The following is a 17670-nucleotide window of genomic DNA, read 5'->3' on the forward strand; positions in this document are numbered from 1 at the left end:
TTACATCGTTTTGTATGTCTTGTATATCGCATTGTACATTGTGAGTGTGTCTTGGGAAGATGGAAATATAATCTGACGATTGATTGACTGGTACGTAGTTTAGTAATCATTGGTTATTCTTGGTGACTTCTGTCTGCGCAGCAGAGATGAGCATGGATTAGGATTAGGTTTTGAAAAAACAGGATTTGTGAAATTTTGTCGGATTTGGATTGGATTTGGATTAGAGATTTTTTTCAGAACGGATTAGGATTTGGATTGGATTTACCTATTTTCTGGGAGATTGAAATGTCGTGTGGCGAATGGCGACAAACTTTATTCAGATCAGTTATTAATGTACTTATGGTTACTAAGTTATCTTGAATCAAGTGAATCGTTGGTTGTGAAAGAAAATTTTCGAATCCCTCCATTGCATAAATTAGTATTTTTTCTGAATTTCCAGTTGGAATCGGATTAGGATTGGACATGGACTTGAATATGAAAAAGGTATGGATTAGGATTTGGATTTGGATTTGAAGGTTCGGATTTGGATTGGATTAGGACATAGAAATTTCAAATCCGCTCATATCTGCTGCGCAGCTAAAGATTAGCCCCCAAGTGGACGAATGTCTCCCGTTACGCATGTCGGAACTCACATACGAATTTATCAGCTTGCGAATGTACCTGTCCGACAATAAATAATTCCTTCCCAATATGCTGGTAATCGTCAGTCACTTCGCTGTCATCGAATGAGTTTATCCTTGGTTTTCTGCCGCATCGCTGATGCCAGATTCGTTGGTCCTGTCTGTAAAGCATTCTCCGCCATATCCGTCGTCATCTTTGGAGCACTATCTCCTCGCCAGTCGATTTGTTGATTGTCGACGACGGTGGCGTTAAGTACGTGTTTACCGCAACGGGCTATTTTCAGTCTTCTTCTCAGAATATATTTGTCGATTAACAAAGACCGCATTTCTTGTCGTTTCTTTCGTGATCATCTTTGCGTACTTACGGTGTACAGTGGGACCGCGACATTAGTACAGACAGACTGCACAGTGGTATAATAAAAATGGACGTGAGTCATATGCTAACAAAACCAGCTCTGATTACGGCTTTATTTCGTTACTTTTGTTGCTTTAAAGGAAGATGATCTCAAAGCCCTTCGATCGGCAGCATTGGCATCCAGGTCAGCCAAGTTAGAACCAGGCAATGTGCCTGGCGACGAGGATCTTGATGCACTACGCAAGGCAGCTTTGATGACAAGAAAGCAGAATCAGATACAAGTCATCCAAAGAAAAAATGAAACTCCACTAATGCCTGCAGCTCCGGTCCGCCTGCCGATGCATTTGCTTCCTCCAATGAAAAATGTAAGAAAATTTTACTGTATTCCTTTATTCTTACTTGTATGTTATGATGCAGCAGTATATAATTGAATCCCAAAACTTGATTATCAACTATACACAATATCAATGGCTGACCTACCTACAAAATAGCAATATTTAGTCATAGTTTCACACCTACAGTATTTGATGAGGACCTCTGTTGAAATGTTCTATAGCATTAGTAGCCTATTCCCGGACTTCATTCAAGTTTGTGTGATCATACATTTCAATGCTTTTTTTTCAGATTCCGCCGCCACCGTTGCTGGTCCCACCACCGCCTTTGCACTCCCTTGCGATACCCCCTCCTTCCATTTTCTCTCGTCCACTAATTGTACGTCCTCCAGTTTCTGCTTGGGCAACGAACAATCTTATTAGCCTCACTCCAGGCTACAGGCCTATGACAGGTAATATATACAATACATGAGATATTGTTCTCACATGCAGCATTATTAAATATATTATTGTTCCAAATTCCATGTAAAAATCTTAATTTGATTGTGTTCGCTTGGGCACCCTCCCATCTTTTCATTATTTCACAATCTTGAGATGTATTGATTTGATAAAAATTTTAATACAATGATGATGATCCATTCGAAATCTTGAAATCCATGCTTCTTTTGGCTATGGTACTTAGTGATATACCTACGTTGTAATTATGTAACTCGATGCAACTGTCTTGGTTTAGTCGGTCTGTATACTTGTCATGAAATTAAGCAAATTTCAGTTGCGATTTTGGTTGTTATATCCATCTTGAAAAGTATTTATATTGTTGGCATTGAGTTTGACAAATAAAAGCCAAACTTGTAGTCACATTGTAATTATTTATTCATTCTTCCTTATATGTGCCTTTGAGTTGACTGTTATCAAAATCTACCAACGTAGTCTGTGCCACTGGAGGAGTTGTGTATCGTGCAAAAATAGTACATTTAGCTTGAGCCATCTGTTCAGCTGCATCATTCAAACTTTAATGCCGCTGACATCATATTGGTGCTACGACTGTATATATACCGATATACTATTTATATGCTAGTCGCTGTCAATTCCGTAATGATTTTCCGCCGAAAATATTCTGGTTTATTTCACTATGAATATATCATCCAATTGGAAAATGTTTGAAGACCTTCACATTCTGATATCTTTTCAGCATCACGACAGGCTCCTCCCTTCCTACGAGCTGGCACTCTACCTCCGATGTCAGTAAGAGCACCGTTCCGAGGACAAACCCGTAAAATACCTCCACGTTACACCTTGCCAATCAAAGCTAATCCTGTCAAGGCACCGTCCTTGAAGGTAATCAATCCGACCGAGTCGGCGGAGCAAAAAGTATCGGATAAGTTCAGTCGCTACGAATCGAAATCGTCTTCTGAGGATGAGGATGAGACATCTGCTACGAAGAAGAAAGATGGAGATGTTTCAGACGCGGAGTCGGTTGTTTCTGAGAAGTGAGTGAAATTCGTCTTATTGTTTTGGTACCGATTGCTATTATTAGTCTGCATTGATAGGTGTTAAATGTAGCACTTTCGGCCAATATAACAACTCATAAGTTAATCTGGGTTGTCATTCATGCCATGTGAAATACGGTATTGAATAACTGCACTGCAAACATTTTGCATTTCAACCTAACAGTATCAAGCACCATGAACTTGACAGGCCCGCGATGTGAATTATTTATCGAAATCACAATATACCTGCAATCCCTGTTGATTGGTGTAATTTTGATTGTGTTATACAATTTCATTTACCATCAGGACTGTGTTAGATTTTCTATTGATGGAGTCGGAGTCGTAGAGATTTTACAACACTCTTTGGAATCTGAATTGGTGGAACATATACTGACTTTTCAAAATACTGTGACTCCGAGTCCCGCTACTTGAACATTGGTGAAAAATGTTCTCAAATGTTACAAAACTGTGCCGTACAAAAGTGACGTTGTAGACTTGCATTTCCAGATGTTAATAGGTTTTTCACGTAGGTGGACCTTCACAAGCTTAATTTTCTTCTGCGGGCACAGTTTTTTAAAAAGAGATCGATTCACATGGTAATAGTGACAACTAAAAATATAATGAAGGTGTAATATTGCGAGTATAGCTACAGAAATGTCGGAGTTCTGCAAAGGAAATATTAGTCTGTGTCGGTGTGTTTAAAGCAGTGATTCCCAACCGCGGATCCAAGGTAGCTTTCTTGTGGCTCCGATTGACCTCTAAATATGCCACAAAAATATAATAGACGACAGTTGTTGTTTGTTTCTATGAATAGTTATAGTCAATTTCTGTATATGAATGCTTAAATGAGGGATATTGGTTATGTATAAAGCCGTGCAAGCCCACTTCTGGATGCCGGGAAAGAGAATTCTTGCAGGCTAGCGTCGAACGCATGGATAAATACCCATCAGACAAGGATATATCCTGAGTTCTGCTGGTCATAGACCTTTAGCCTATATATCGTCTCTTTGATGAATATATCTCGGCGTATAATCCTTGCAAACTTGTGCATAAGTTCTGGAATGTATGAAGACTGAAGAGCTATCACATAACGACATGGTAGTATGTTGTTGTAATGATATGCATTTGTTGTTTCAATCTGCATCTATCAATGCTAAAATATCCGATATAGAATCTATAGAAGTCTATATGCATGCTTTTCAATTAGCGGGATGGTGAGATCCAGAGGTAGGCTGGCCTTACCTTTTAATGGCATCCATGTTAAGCAAGTCAATGTTTCCTGTCCACGGTGAGTGCACCATGATATTTAAACATTACCAGATCACTGAGCGGCGAGAGCGACGCTGACAATGAACCCGACGCAAGCACTGCGGCTTCGGAGGAAAAACAAACTGACGAATGCCCCGGCGCAAAGTCCGAAGATACTTCGAATGCAGAGTCTCGCGAAATAGCGCAGGATGAACGCTGCGATGACGACATTTCGATTATCGGAGACGGCGAAGACGACGACATCCTGGCGGCCATCGACGATTTTCTAGAAGACCGACCGGAAAAAGTCGAGCCCAAAACAGTGGTCAAGGACTCTGTTGTGAGAGAGACTCCGGTAGTGAAAAAGGAGACGGCCGCAGTAGAAAAGGAAACGTCCAAAGTAAAAAAGACTCCAATCACTTTCGAGACGAGCGAATCGAAGATTCGGTCCCAAGATAAGAGAACGTCGCGCGACGAATCCGTTTCGAAATCGTCAGACGAAAAGTTTCGGACGAATGTTAAGAAAACGAACTTTCAGTCTAAAATTAGGAATGATGTTCCCATGTCGACAGACAACGTCCCGAAAGTCGTAAACGAAAAGAATCGGCACGGCGAGCGACAAATGTGAGTCGTTTTCTTTACATTTTTCCTCACCGTACGTTCCTATGGTTTTGCCGATAAATTCTTATGCAGCAATAGGCAGTATGAAATTTTTCCAGTTTTCATCTGCTGTGCTTTTACCTTATCTAGCGCGCGCAATGCTGATTTGTGGACGCACAGAGCTGATTAATAACAGTACTACTTTTTACGAAGTTCTCGTGTAGAATTTTGCCCACTTTCTCAATTGGTTATGATTTTAGGCTACTTCGACTTAAGTTTTCAGTGCTTAGCAAGACTTGGCTTGGACTAGTTAATTTTCAACTTATTTCGAAGTCGGTATTCGTATGCGATATATCATACGATTTCGTTTTTCACTTGTCAAAGTCAGAGAGTATTTTCTAACTAACTGTCCGCAGATTCCAAAATCAGATTGCCCAACCCATTTAACGGCTGTATCTTGAACAAGCGAGCATATTTGATGCTTCGAGTAAAATGTTCCATCCTACGCATGGTATGGTGAATCATGTACAGTAGCGAAATGAAAAACGAATGTCTGGAAAAGACTGAATTTGAAAACAGCGTTTCTTTGTAGAAGCATTATCCGCTGTTGAACAATCTCGTTGAAAGCTGCATCTGCTACTCTCATAATTCCGGTACTTATTTCAACCTCCCGCGATTGTCGATATATTTCATGAACGCCATACAAGATTTCGGGACAAATGAACGATGGTATCACTGTCTCTTCGTTTCTAAGGCCTAGGTCCGGTGTCTCGTCTCGTGTGCAAGCAATGTCTCAGGACGTCCACCCGGAAAGAACCTGGCACATTCCTGTCGCCGCCAATTTAACAGTGCCGTCGCCACTTCGACAGAGAAAAGACTCTGATTTGGACAGCGTCGGCACATCGGATTTGAGCTTTCTATCGAGCGATGAGAGAACTAAAGAAGCAGAACAGGTGAGGAATGGAAGACAGTCTTCAGTTTATGATTTTTCATTTCGTAATGGAACTTTGCATCTAGGTAGTTATTTTTCTGACCTATGCCCGGTGCCCACATTGCAAACCGAATACCTAATCGATTGCGGTTAGAATCCTAAACAAGATTGACCGTATCAATTAAGTCCTTTAAAATCTGGCTTTTTTCAGTCAATCTTTAATGATTCGACAGTGTGTTTTTGATAGGCACGCAATTTACTAGATGATTTATAAAATGTGTAGACTGCTATTCGTCGCAACCTGGCGCATAAGCTTAGGAGAGGAGAAGCCTTGTGACTGAATGGAGATATCCGTATACATTTTTATCCCGACATCTTGATAGCTTTTAAACTTGTGGTATTCCGTTCGGGTTGGCGGTTGTTACCAAGACATCAATTCGCAACAAACTATTCCGTCATTTTCGTTTCTTCTCATCCAGACAAAGCCACAGAGAAAAAGACCAAGGACCCGGTCGATTTCAGACGAAATGGAGAAAAGGCGGAATGAGAGGCTGAGCAAAAAGTCAAGGTATGACATATTTGAGCCTGTTTCGTCGATAAATAGCCTATCATGAGACACCAATATATTTGGGTATATCGATAACAGAGTCTCCCTTCTCTAAAAAATTGAAGGGGCAATGTTTTTCTTTCGTTTGCAATTTATTGCGGCTCGTTTCAGGATACTTTGAAACTTTAAAATTTCAAAATGTAAAATGTGCAATTCCTCCAACATTACTATTCTCATACAATGCTGTAAAGTTACATGCTACACACGTAACTAAAAGTGTTTTTCTGGGATCAGGGAAGTACGCTAAATAACTTGCGGATATTACTTGTAAAGTTCTTACCTTGCTTTGTACTTTGTAGAATTATACCACAGTATTTTAGCTACCTTGTCTTGCTTGCCTACTCAGTTCAGACACTCATCCATTTGTAAATGCGGCAATCAAGCTCTTTGTTTCCTTTTGTCACAAATTCGTGTGCGATATTCAGATTACTCGACGCCAAAGCCGAGATATTGCCTGGCAAGGAAAGTCCAGAGAGACGCCCGGCCAAAGACCGGCGAGGCCATGACTTGCGGAAGAAACTCGAGAGCAAGGGAATCAATCGCCCGAAAGTCGAGACCGCGGCGCCGGTCGCAGACAGCGGCCGCGATGCTATAAGCAGACGGGACAAGATCGATATCAAACGGGGTATCATATCGTTGAAGGCGAGAGAGTCTCGTTTCGGATCCGCCAAGAGTAAAAATGCGGGTGACGATGCTAGAATTCGTATTACTGCCAGGTAAGCACAGTTTCGCCTCGTTCGTAAATCAACTCATGGATGGAGAAGGTTAATCCATAGATTACTAACCTACGGATAGATATGCATTATGCAACTCCTGTCATTACGCTTGAGCAAGCAGCACAGTTTACTGCTTAGCAATCTTAAAGCAGTCCTATAGCTGGCTGCCAGAGCGTTCAAAGTTGATATAACTGGTCTCAATCGAAAGCTACCGAAAATACAAATTATAATCTGGTCAATGCCATGGAACCACCCCGAAATGGCCCGCAATGTCTGAAAATCGGCATTGTTCCAAACAATCGCTCGATGAAATTGGACATTGTTATGCGGCGTTCCCGTTGTTGGAACATTTTCGGTTTTCAGACTTTAAAGGCTATTTCGGTGTGGTTCCATTGCCCTGATCAGTACTAGCTGTAGATTAAGTCCAGTTATGTTAACTTTAAGCGTTCGGGTCGCCAGCTATAGCACTACCAATTCTGCTGCTTTTAGATTGCCCAGCACTAAACAAAAGTGCTTGCACAGTGCACAAGCATAGCGACGGCAGTTGCATATCTAACCGTGGGTTAGTAATCAATAGTTAATCCATTGCGTTTACGATTAGTCTACTTCTACTTGCATGAAAAAGTGGTCATGATTAAATAGGATTATCTTCCTTTAACTTCACCTTGAACGCCTATTCGAAGGTAATAATATTGTTGAAATGCGGCTGTATCAAGCGATACCAAATTTCTGAAAATTGTGACATTTGCTAGTTACGTTGCAATACATCCATTCCCGACTTTATCGTTGAGGATTTGTCGGCCCCGCTAGTTTTTAACTACATCGGGGCTTCAACTCAAGACTCCGGAAACTTTGAATGCAATCATACATTCCCGTTTATTTCTTTCCCTTGTGGATTTTTAGCAAATTGTCCTTGCAGAAAGAAATCAAGTTTGTAGATTTGCGCCAACATGAAAAACTTGACCTCGGTAACTGCAACTTCACTTTTAGTGACATTTGAGAACATAGGTTTGATTTTAGAGTGGTCATGGTCGGGGTGTTTTACCAAACTCCGTATGTGCCAGTATGTGTTACCCCCACTCAGACTTCAACCGATCATACAATAGATCTGTTACTCCGCGACTATTACACCTGGTGCAATGGGACGGCTGGTAACGTAGTCCTTGAATTTTTAGTGTCAACTCAGGCACGCGTGCCGTGCGCAGGGGCTCGAACGGAAGTCAAGCGAAAAATGCTCCCTCCGTTGAAAACACTCCGCGAAGGGAAAAAGACACGAAGCAATCCTTCAAACCTTCTCCCGTGGTACCGCCCATGGACACGAGCCGTACAGTGAAGCAGCCGCCCAAAAAGACTACCAGGCGCGGTTCTGACGAGAGAGTCTTGCTGCGTAAATCCATCGACGGCCGTAGCTCAAAAAAAGACGCCGTTGCGCAAAGGGAGAGTTCCGAGTCGTCCAGCGAAGGAGAGATCTTTCATGAGGAGCAAGTGTTTTCGTTCGCCGATCAAGATGTCGCCGATTACGACGACGTGTTAGGTCTGGTAACAAAAAATAACTTTCTACATTTTTGCGGACCCTTTATTGGTGCTATATCAGTGATGTGACCGTTTTTTTATGAAATGTTATTTGTGTATCGAGTGTTCGATATTGTTTTCGGTGTGAGTACGCATTGTTTAATTGCGGATTTAAAAATGCTGTCACGCCAAAGTTGATTGAAAAAAGATGTGCTCACTTGAATTAGTTTTGTACACATTTTTGTATCAATCAATAACCAATCAGTTTGATCCGCTCACAATAGAGACAATGTACGATTCGATACAACCTAAAATTATGTGCTTATCTCTTGGAATTCGTCAGAGGACCACAGTTGAAATGAGGAATTTGTGAATCTTGTTATGTTCGTGTCGATTGCATATGTGACGATACGTGGCAGGCATGATATATTCACCCGTGTTTCACGGTATATGTGTTTTATTACCTACTGACCGAAGAAAACTGGCAATATATTCACTGGTGTTGAACTGTATGTTTTTGCTTGCCTCGTGGCTGAAGAGAACTGTCAATATATATATACACTAGTATTCGACAGTATATGTTTGAGAGGACTCTTTATCATTGACCTACCAATCACTTTTATTCATTAGCGGTCCATGGAACAACTTCTGTCGTTAAGAAATGGAATTTGGGAAGTTCCCGTTGATAGTAATCATTTCTGCTTGGCTAATATTGACGGAACTCCGTTGCCCGCTTTACGTATATACCCTTCTCAAGGCAACATTTTTAACATCTTTATGTCAATTTTATATTGCTTATTCTTATAATTGCTAATATTTAGCCACTGTGAACCGACTAACAATGTATGCTTGTTCATTTTTTATGACTATCAGACTAGGCTATGTGATTTCAATCCGAGCACTACTGTGAAGCGTATTTTACGATGTGTGCAATATCTGTTTTTAATCCGACTATTACTGTGAGGCATATTTTCTGGTTTATGCAGTTACGGTGTCCAAGGTTTTGTCAATTTTCTGCTGTATTACTGTTTTGTGCAGCGTGCATTTGGTTCTTTCGAAGCGTCACATTTCAGGCTTTTCGATTGCTTTACTTTTTCCTTTGGATTTGTTATGCAGGCGATATCACCGAGGATGTGGAGTTGACCCCAAAGGTCAGAAGAAGGTCGTCTGGCCGTGGGATTGGCATTGCTAAAGGTATGTGATATCGAAATGAGGAAATTTATACATCATCAAGTTGAATTAGTATTTGAACCTTTTAAACAGAACGTAGAGTTGACAAATAGTCTTGCTGCTAATATTTCTATAATATAAGGTATCCTTATGCTAGAATGAGCGTTGAATGCATTTTATGTTGGTCTGTGTAGAGTCGACCTGCTTGATAGTTATGCTGGTTTGTCGCATACACTTCACTTCCTAGTCTACTGGTGTTGGTCGGAATAAAAATTAATCTTGTTTCCTGGAGAAATTTCTCTATCCAATTTATTGATGGATTTCAAATTATCTTTTCGTTTTTTACGTTCATTTAGGCATCAAGTCCCGTCCGCTGGAAGATGACAGAGCAGCAAAGACGCGCACAGATTCTATCAGAGCAGAGGTTGGTTGACTTATCTACAACGTGTTTTTGTCTGTGGGGCACGTCATAAATGTATGTCATGTGACTTGTGGTCTGATTCAGAGGGGTTATGTTTCATACTACTTCCATGTCTACTAATAGTTTTTCTTATACATAACTGCTTAATTTTAGACTCTGGAATTTGTCAAGTAGAGTTTAGTTTTGGGATGTGTTTGCATCGCCTTCCGAGTGAAATTGCCATAGCGACTTGGGAATGTAGCCTTTTTTTTTTCGGAAATTGCACATATCGTCGTAGTCGTATCAAATTAACCTATGTCCATTTTATACATTGTGAGAAAAGTTACGTGAAGTTTTCATCTTCTTTCAGCCCTATATTGGCCTCGATTAACTTTGAAACACTGAGACAGACATAACCATGGCCAAGATATGACGGAAAAAAATTCGAAAATTTGTGAAAAGTTCATTTTTTTCAAGTATTAAAAATGGAACTTCAAAATTTGAAAACTTAACATAAGCTTCTTTGATACCACTTCGACGATATTTGTAATGTTATTGATCATTTTGCGTCAGTCGCAAAGGTGCTCCCTGCTATTTCAAAATGAGTCACCTCCGATTAACTGCTAGAACATGCAACCCCTCGACTCGCTTACCTTTCAGATCTTCATTTTCTACATGTTATTATACTATTATTGTTTTCTACTTTCGTTTCATATGGCTTTACATGTCCTGGAAAAAGTAACTTCCGCTTGTAAGCGAGTAGAAATTTGCGAGGTTACTTTAAGCTTCACTCGAGTAACAGACTACTTTGACCACCCATGTACTTTACACTTACAGAAGCCCGAGAAGCGTGAACTGAAGGATAAAGCGAAAAAGAAAATCCCGGTTCACCAACGGCTGGGCAAGCAGTTGCAAGACAATGAGGAATCGAGCCCACGACGGAAATATCATAGCCTCGAAGATGATGATGTGTACACGGTCCAACGCAGTGAACCGGAGATCAGAGTTCATTCCGGAATAAAAAGGCGAATTTTAGTAACGAAAACACCGTCACCACCCCCTCGCGCCGATGAATTTACGAGTAAAGAAAGAAAGTTCCAGTCTCGTCACGGCTCCAGTGTCGAAACCGTGCCAAAGGTCCAAAGTGTAGCGTCCACCGTGCCTAGCTCCAAGTCCCGTCGCGTCACGAAGGTAAAACGGTCCTCCAAGAATAATCAGCCATCGCCAGATCGCGAGAGCGTGCTCGAGAGGAAGATCAGACGTATCAAGCAGCAGAACGGGAAGATATTGCGGCGGCAGATGGAGATTCAAAAGGAAAAGGAACAGTTTGGCTGAAATTGATGAACGTTCCTTGCTTGCTTGCTTTACAATGTCGCCTTCACAATCACGTTTGTTTCGAATCCGTCATTTTTTTTTTGTTACTCGCGCCGTGGTGAAAATAATGCTGAATTCTGAGTCTGAGTGTGTGAATTCGGGGTGGGTGAAGGATTTCTAAGTTTTCTGTTGTGATTTTAACAGGGATGGGTATAAGGCGGTCTAGTGTGTAGTTTTGGTGACCAACCACAGAGCACAGCTCTCCGGGATTTTTTTGAGAAGCTTCGTAGCGTGATTGTGCCATATTCTAGCTCACGTTCTAATCGGAAGAAGATGAAGATCGAGATGCTTTGACGACGGAGATGCGATACGACCGTGATGTCACCTAGTCTGCACCCCCGTTTCCTTCTCATCGATGCCGAACGCCTAGCAGGATAGCCGCGGATACCAGTTTTTTGGTCTGACCCAGCCGGGGAGGAACCCGCGACCTACCGATCAAGAAGCCGGACGCATCACCATCACGTCTCGCTCGTTGAACAAGTCGGATCACAACCGCATCAAACAAGGGCACATCTTTAATCGATCTGTCTGTATCGATCGAGTCGATGATTACGAATACTAGCAGCAAGAGCCGTATCTGGCCAAAATGAAGCGTCGGGTTTCAACATCAGCGGATTATGAACTGCCAAGCTGGTGGCGGGCTCGCTGAGCCGAAAACGTGCCCCGACTGCATATGTGTGGTGATCCATTTGCAAAGCACTTCAGCGCATTAGTAGTCTTGTGCTGTGCCTTGCCTACCAACCATTTCATTAGAGTACTTCATTATAGATATCTAATCTACGTTGGTAAGTTATCTATAGTGTGCCTGACAACAGGTCATCTGTTGCGCGCAGGGTTGTGTAAAGTAATACGTAAATTTCTACTCAATTACAACTATATGTCAAAACTATTTTACGTAGAAAATGAAGGCTTGAAAATACTCTTGGTAAGTTGTCCCAGGTGGAATCACGACAGTAGCACTTATGCATCCTTTATAAAACGTTTGAAGTGTAAGATTTATCTGGGCTCCTCCCTAACGTGACCACACAGACCTGGCAAAGTACCAATATAAAGATCAAGAGGGCAGTCGGAAGATCAGGATCAAACACCGTATCATCGGGCATTAGGCCTAGGTGAGTGATAGATTGTACTTGGTCGTTCCTACGCTCTCCAGCCTGCTCATTACATCACATCGTGCCTTCTGTCTCGCATTGTAATTTGTGCGTCTTGAGCGGGTATAAATAACAGAACCGTCCATTGTGATTATAAATAGATTTGGCCGATAGGCCAAAGGTCACATACTGTTAGCGGTTAATCGGCGGTGGCTTAGATCAAGAATCTAATGAATCTTCGAGACTAACACAAAATTACTAATGACACTACAAATAGGTGAGATCTCGAGAAATACATTCAGTACCGGGATACAGGGGCTAAATCACTTGGTTCCTAGATGCTAACTCAACTTAAAACTACTTCCTACTTTTCATGATCCAAAGTGTAGGAAGCAGTTTTATCAAGTCAAATCATAGTCGCTTGACTAAGCAGTTCAAGTCGGCAAAATCGACTTCGAGTACTCTGAATCACACCACTTCTCGTTCATACTGCCTGTATTGAAATGGCATTATTGGTGTAAGGGCACCCAGGAATGTTGATCAGATGAGTATCGCATAAACATTCCTTTCAGTATGTATCACAAGGAATGACGAGCATCTTTTCCTAAAAATCTACATCCGTCTGCCATCTTTGCTAAGCAAAACACAATCACTCAATGTTAAGTAACATTTATTCAATGAATTCACTATGAAAGCACAATTATCTCGTTAATACAGTTACACTGATGCCAGGACGGAGAAACTAATCAAACGGAACTAAATTATTTCATGAGAAATCGAGAAAAATCTACTGTGTCCACGATAAAACTACACAAAAAAGTCAAATTGAAGATACAGCGGCTTTCTCGTCGCATTTAACAACAATCTTGGAAGCCAAAGCTTTCAACACATCATCATCAGTCGTGTCCCGAATCTCGGTCACGCGGGACACCCCTCCTTCCTTGATAATCATGTTGACGTACTTTCCGTCACGATCGCACAAATTCTGCAACGCCCAAATCACCCACAGGTGTGCCTCCGGCTCGCCGCGACACTCCAAAACTGCAAGCAAAGGTGCGAAAGTGCGGTAGTTGATATTACGCGCGACGTCCACGTCCCATGACAGTACGGACTCGCGAATTTTCCCTCTCAAGACATCTCGGTCAAAGTCTTTCAGAATGTCAGACTTATCGACGAGAAGATTCGACAGTATGCCGGACGCGTTATATCCGACTTCAATACCCGAACCTGGAACTATTGCCAAAGCACAGTAGATTTCGACATATTCCTTTTTAGCTAAATGATGCCGCAGATAACCAACTTCCGATATATTCCCGATCATTCCGGTCATGTTTCTGTGAAGCTCGTTACTTTGAGGAAATTCCTTGTAACATTGTATGAAAAGATCCAAGCCCCCACTGCCGATAACATCTTCGCTATTCTTTGGAGTTTCATCCGTCAGATTCCACAACGCGCTCCATGCAGTCTCCAACACTTCGTCTGCATTTTTCTCTTGTAATCTCTGCTTGATCGTGTTTATCATGATTTCCAGAAAGTTGTGTTTCCTCACGATAGATTTCACGTCCATTTCCACTGTGCATACCAAGGCATTGCACAGGCTGCCGGCGACCATTCCGATTTCCGATGTGTCTCTCATTTCTTGGAAAATGCGTAGCCCCAGCGAGATGATATGGTCAAAATCGAACATCACGTCTTGCGGCAGTTGGAAAGCCGAAAACAAGATCATCGAGTTGCGCAACAGCTGGCTTTGCACGTATCCGGTTGATATGTTGTTTTCGATGATCATAACCAAGGCCTCGATAACGCTACGTTTTTTGAACCTGTCCAAACTCTTTGCGCATATCTGCAGTAAATAATAAACACACGCGACACATTCGAACAACATCGTGCTGTTGTACCGATTACGTTTGATGATTTGCACGATCAGACCTAGCAAATACTCGGGTCTCTCGTATGACATGGTCTCCTCCAAGAACTCGGAAATATTCGACATGACGTTCGATATTACTTTTGAACTGTGCAAGTACAGCTCCAAACACAACACCAACTGTTCCAAACTACCTTCGCCGGATATTCTATCAGCTAGCAAGTGTATATTTTTCAATTTCGCAGTCTTGGTACCCCACAGTCCTAGAAACTCCAGCGGTTCCCGTTCACGATCCATTTTCAAAACACGACCGTCATCTTCGATTTCAGCTTCTTCGTACAGAACTTGGGCCCATGGCGTACCGCTTACATCTAGCGAGCGTAAGCGTGGAAAAGTGTCCAATATTTGCCATACCGTTATTCCACCCGGCCTAAATCGCGTCGTCATATCGCGCCCTTGATGTTTAGGCCAACCCAAGTCGAGATGGACCAAATTCTTCAATTGAAAAACTGTACCCTCCAAATCCTTCAATGAGAGGTATGTCCCGAACAACGAGAGACGTACCAGCGTCTCTTTCATTGACAAAATATTCAAATGATGCAAAATGAAGTTGCCGGGAACCACCGACTGTTCCCTCTTTTCTTCTAAGATATCGTCTTCCTCTATGTATTCTCTCACTTTACAATATTTCACAAATTTCTCAAAACAATCCTTATTCGATCCTAATCGTGAGAAAAACCTGTATTTGTACATTTTTCGCTCACTCTTTGGATAAGCGATCGTAGCTGGCATTTCAGCAGGAACTGGGTAGTCGGGCTCGCCGAATGCTATATTCCTCAAAATTTCTTTAATCGATGAATTCAAGCGTTTTTCAGAGTATCCACCAGCGCTAAGAGAGCGCAACAGTGGTGGTGCTTCAGGATCGATACCAATAAACCATCCAGTAAACGGACTAGACACATCAAGATTTTCTAGTTTTGGAGAATTATTAACAGAAAACACAAAAGGCATATCTTCAATGGTAGCATCTGATGCTAGATATTGGTCTTGTCCAAGTACCTTTGCCTTTTTACCGCTGAGACTACTAATTTGTTGAATGCTATTGATAAAAGATGTGTTGGTCAATATCAGGCTCTTCAGCGTTTTTCCGCAGACGTCGATCAGGAAACGCATAAGAAAGAGAGAGTGATTGTAGGGTGCAGAGTTTGCGCGGTAATCCGCCTTTGTGTCACTGGAGCTGCTAAGATCGATTTCCGTGAGCGAATGTGATTTCGCCAAATCAATCATAACCTCTACAATATCGTCAGAAATTGGAGCTTTATACAGCGCGATTTTATTCAACGTGCATCTCGAAGCGTCCGTGAAAAGTTTGAAAAACTTCAACAGTACATCGCTTTTATCTTGTTCTTGCATAGGATCAAGGTTGAGAGATTTGATCAGAAAATTCAATATCCGGGTGGCAATGTTGAGGGGAAGAGTGATGTCATGTCGTAGCTTCAACTGACTGCCCATTTCTTCGCATATTGTTTGCGCTAAGTTACCACAGATTGCTGCAACGGTTAGCTCCTGTAGTGAGCTTGGCTGGGATATACTAATCGGTTCCATGATGAAGATAACCTGTGATATAATCAATACATTGTTGAGAGCAAATGAATATCAATGGTGGTGTCAATGATAGTACTGCAACGATACAAGGTAATGTTCCTGGGACTGGGAGTAGAAGTATAGCTAACCAAAGTATTATAGGTTTAGCTGGCTGACTACTTATGTACTTAACCTGGAATCCTGTATCCTGGTGAGATGTTCTTAAGACGCAGATGTTACACAAGACATACGAATATTAGGGTGGAGTGAAAAATGGAAAATTTTGAATTTCAAAACGGACACATGATATGTGGTGCCAAATATCAAAAAAATAATTTCTATAATAATTTTGGTCTCGTGCACCCTCTAGTGGTCGTGCAATTTCACCGAACCAGCCAAAAATAGCTAATTTCGCTATATATTGATGACCGCTTATGCTAGATAGCTGATTTTGGGCTTAAAAGATGTGGAAGCAACAAGTTTCTATCTCACTTCCACAGAACTTTGTCTTAAAAATGAACAGAAAAAAAGTTACAAGCAAATTATTGATTTTTGGCTGTTTTTAGGTAAAATTAGGCACTAAAGCAGTGGGTATGATGCCAAAAGTGTGTAGTGATTGATCCTATGAGTGACAACTCCATATTGAAAGCACATAAATTGCATATCCCTATTGAAAACACAAAAATATCAATTCTATATTGAAAAAGGATATATTTCGAAGATCGTTTCACTACCAGAGTATCAGTCTGCATAAACTTTAAAATCTTGTTACGTATTAAAGGATCTCATCTGCTTTCGAGACTTCAGTTTTTTCTGATGAGGTCATATCTACGTTTAAATCTCGACACATGGGCAGATGCTTCGGTCACCATTTTAACGTCTCTTTCCACTGCCTGGTTGTGCCAAGGATGATTGAGCCTTAATGGTGATGACCTTAGATTTTCCAGCTCGAGATCTGATAAGTTTTTGATTTCTGGTGGCTGTTCCACATCTTTTAGATTCAAGTTGACAATTTGGTAGCATGATTTGGCCTTGATGTTTATAATTGGGACTTTGAACAATCTGATTCTAGTGCCAAGGTTTTGGTTCATTATCATACCCTCCTTCAAAGTCGCCAATTGGAGTCTGGTATTCTGTTTGATCTGCTCATAGTTGTAATATTGTTAACTGCGAGTCTTCTGAGGCCTTCAACCATCAACAATGGTTGATGCAGAATTGAGCAATATATTTCGTAGTTCTTAATGGATGACTCTGCCGCACATAGAACCTCAAAATCTGGCATGTTCTATGTGGGTTCGAGTTATCCATAATTGTGCATTTTCATTTCAAACCATGACAGAAAATAAACCTCCATGCAGAATTGAGCAAGATATTTCAGATTGCTTGACTCTATCGCACATAGAACCTCAAAATTCTGCATGGAGGTTTATTTGCCGTCATGGTATGAAATAAAAATGCACGTTGCACAATTCCATTGTTGATTATGCTAAAAACTTCTACAACATACTTTCCCATGTTACAAAGCTTTCTCATACACAATTTCGTAACTTTGCACTATCTTTGGTACAACGAAAGGCATATTTTGCACACCGGGAAAATGTTTTTTTTTTTTGGTGGGGGAATGCTCGGTGATGATGATGAAGGCCTCAGAAGACTCGCAGTTAACAAAATTACAACTATGAGCAGATCAAACAGAATACCAGACTCCAATTGGCGACTTTGAAGGAGGATATGCTAATGAACCGAAAATTAAAAACAACGTTGACACTAGAA

The 17670-nt window shown here is 41.3% G+C and overlaps 2 protein-coding genes across 2 annotated transcripts; one reads left to right on the top strand and one right to left on the bottom strand.

The window, feature by feature from the left end:
- Positions 1–825: 825 nt before the first annotated feature.
- Positions 826–11436, top strand: LOC145458352 (uncharacterized). Its single transcript, XM_080336700.1, has 12 exons — positions 826–1048; positions 1116–1340; positions 1600–1759; positions 2500–2797; positions 4118–4669; positions 5400–5598; positions 6056–6144; positions 6609–6899; positions 8075–8433; positions 9528–9605; positions 9938–10005; positions 10819–11436. The coding sequence occupies exons 1-12, from the start codon at positions 1043–1045 to the stop codon at positions 11314–11316; spliced, it is 2823 nt and encodes a 940-aa protein (XP_080192826.1). The 5' UTR covers positions 826–1042; the 3' UTR covers positions 11317–11436.
- A 1663-nt stretch (positions 11437–13099) lies between these two features.
- Positions 13100–16117, bottom strand: LOC145458353 (protein zer-1 homolog). Its single transcript, XM_080336701.1, has one exon. It carries the CDS (start codon positions 15916–15918, stop codon positions 13267–13269), a length of 2652 nt encoding a protein of 883 aa, XP_080192827.1. The 5' UTR covers positions 15919–16117; the 3' UTR covers positions 13100–13266.
- Positions 16118–17670: the final 1553 nt, after the last annotated feature.

Source organism: Botryllus schlosseri, chromosome 16 (genome assembly GCF_051294905.1).
Source record: "Botryllus schlosseri isolate E-star chromosome 16, Bs_hap1, whole genome shotgun sequence".
Lineage (NCBI taxonomy): Eukaryota > Metazoa > Chordata > Ascidiacea > Stolidobranchia > Styelidae > Botryllus > Botryllus schlosseri.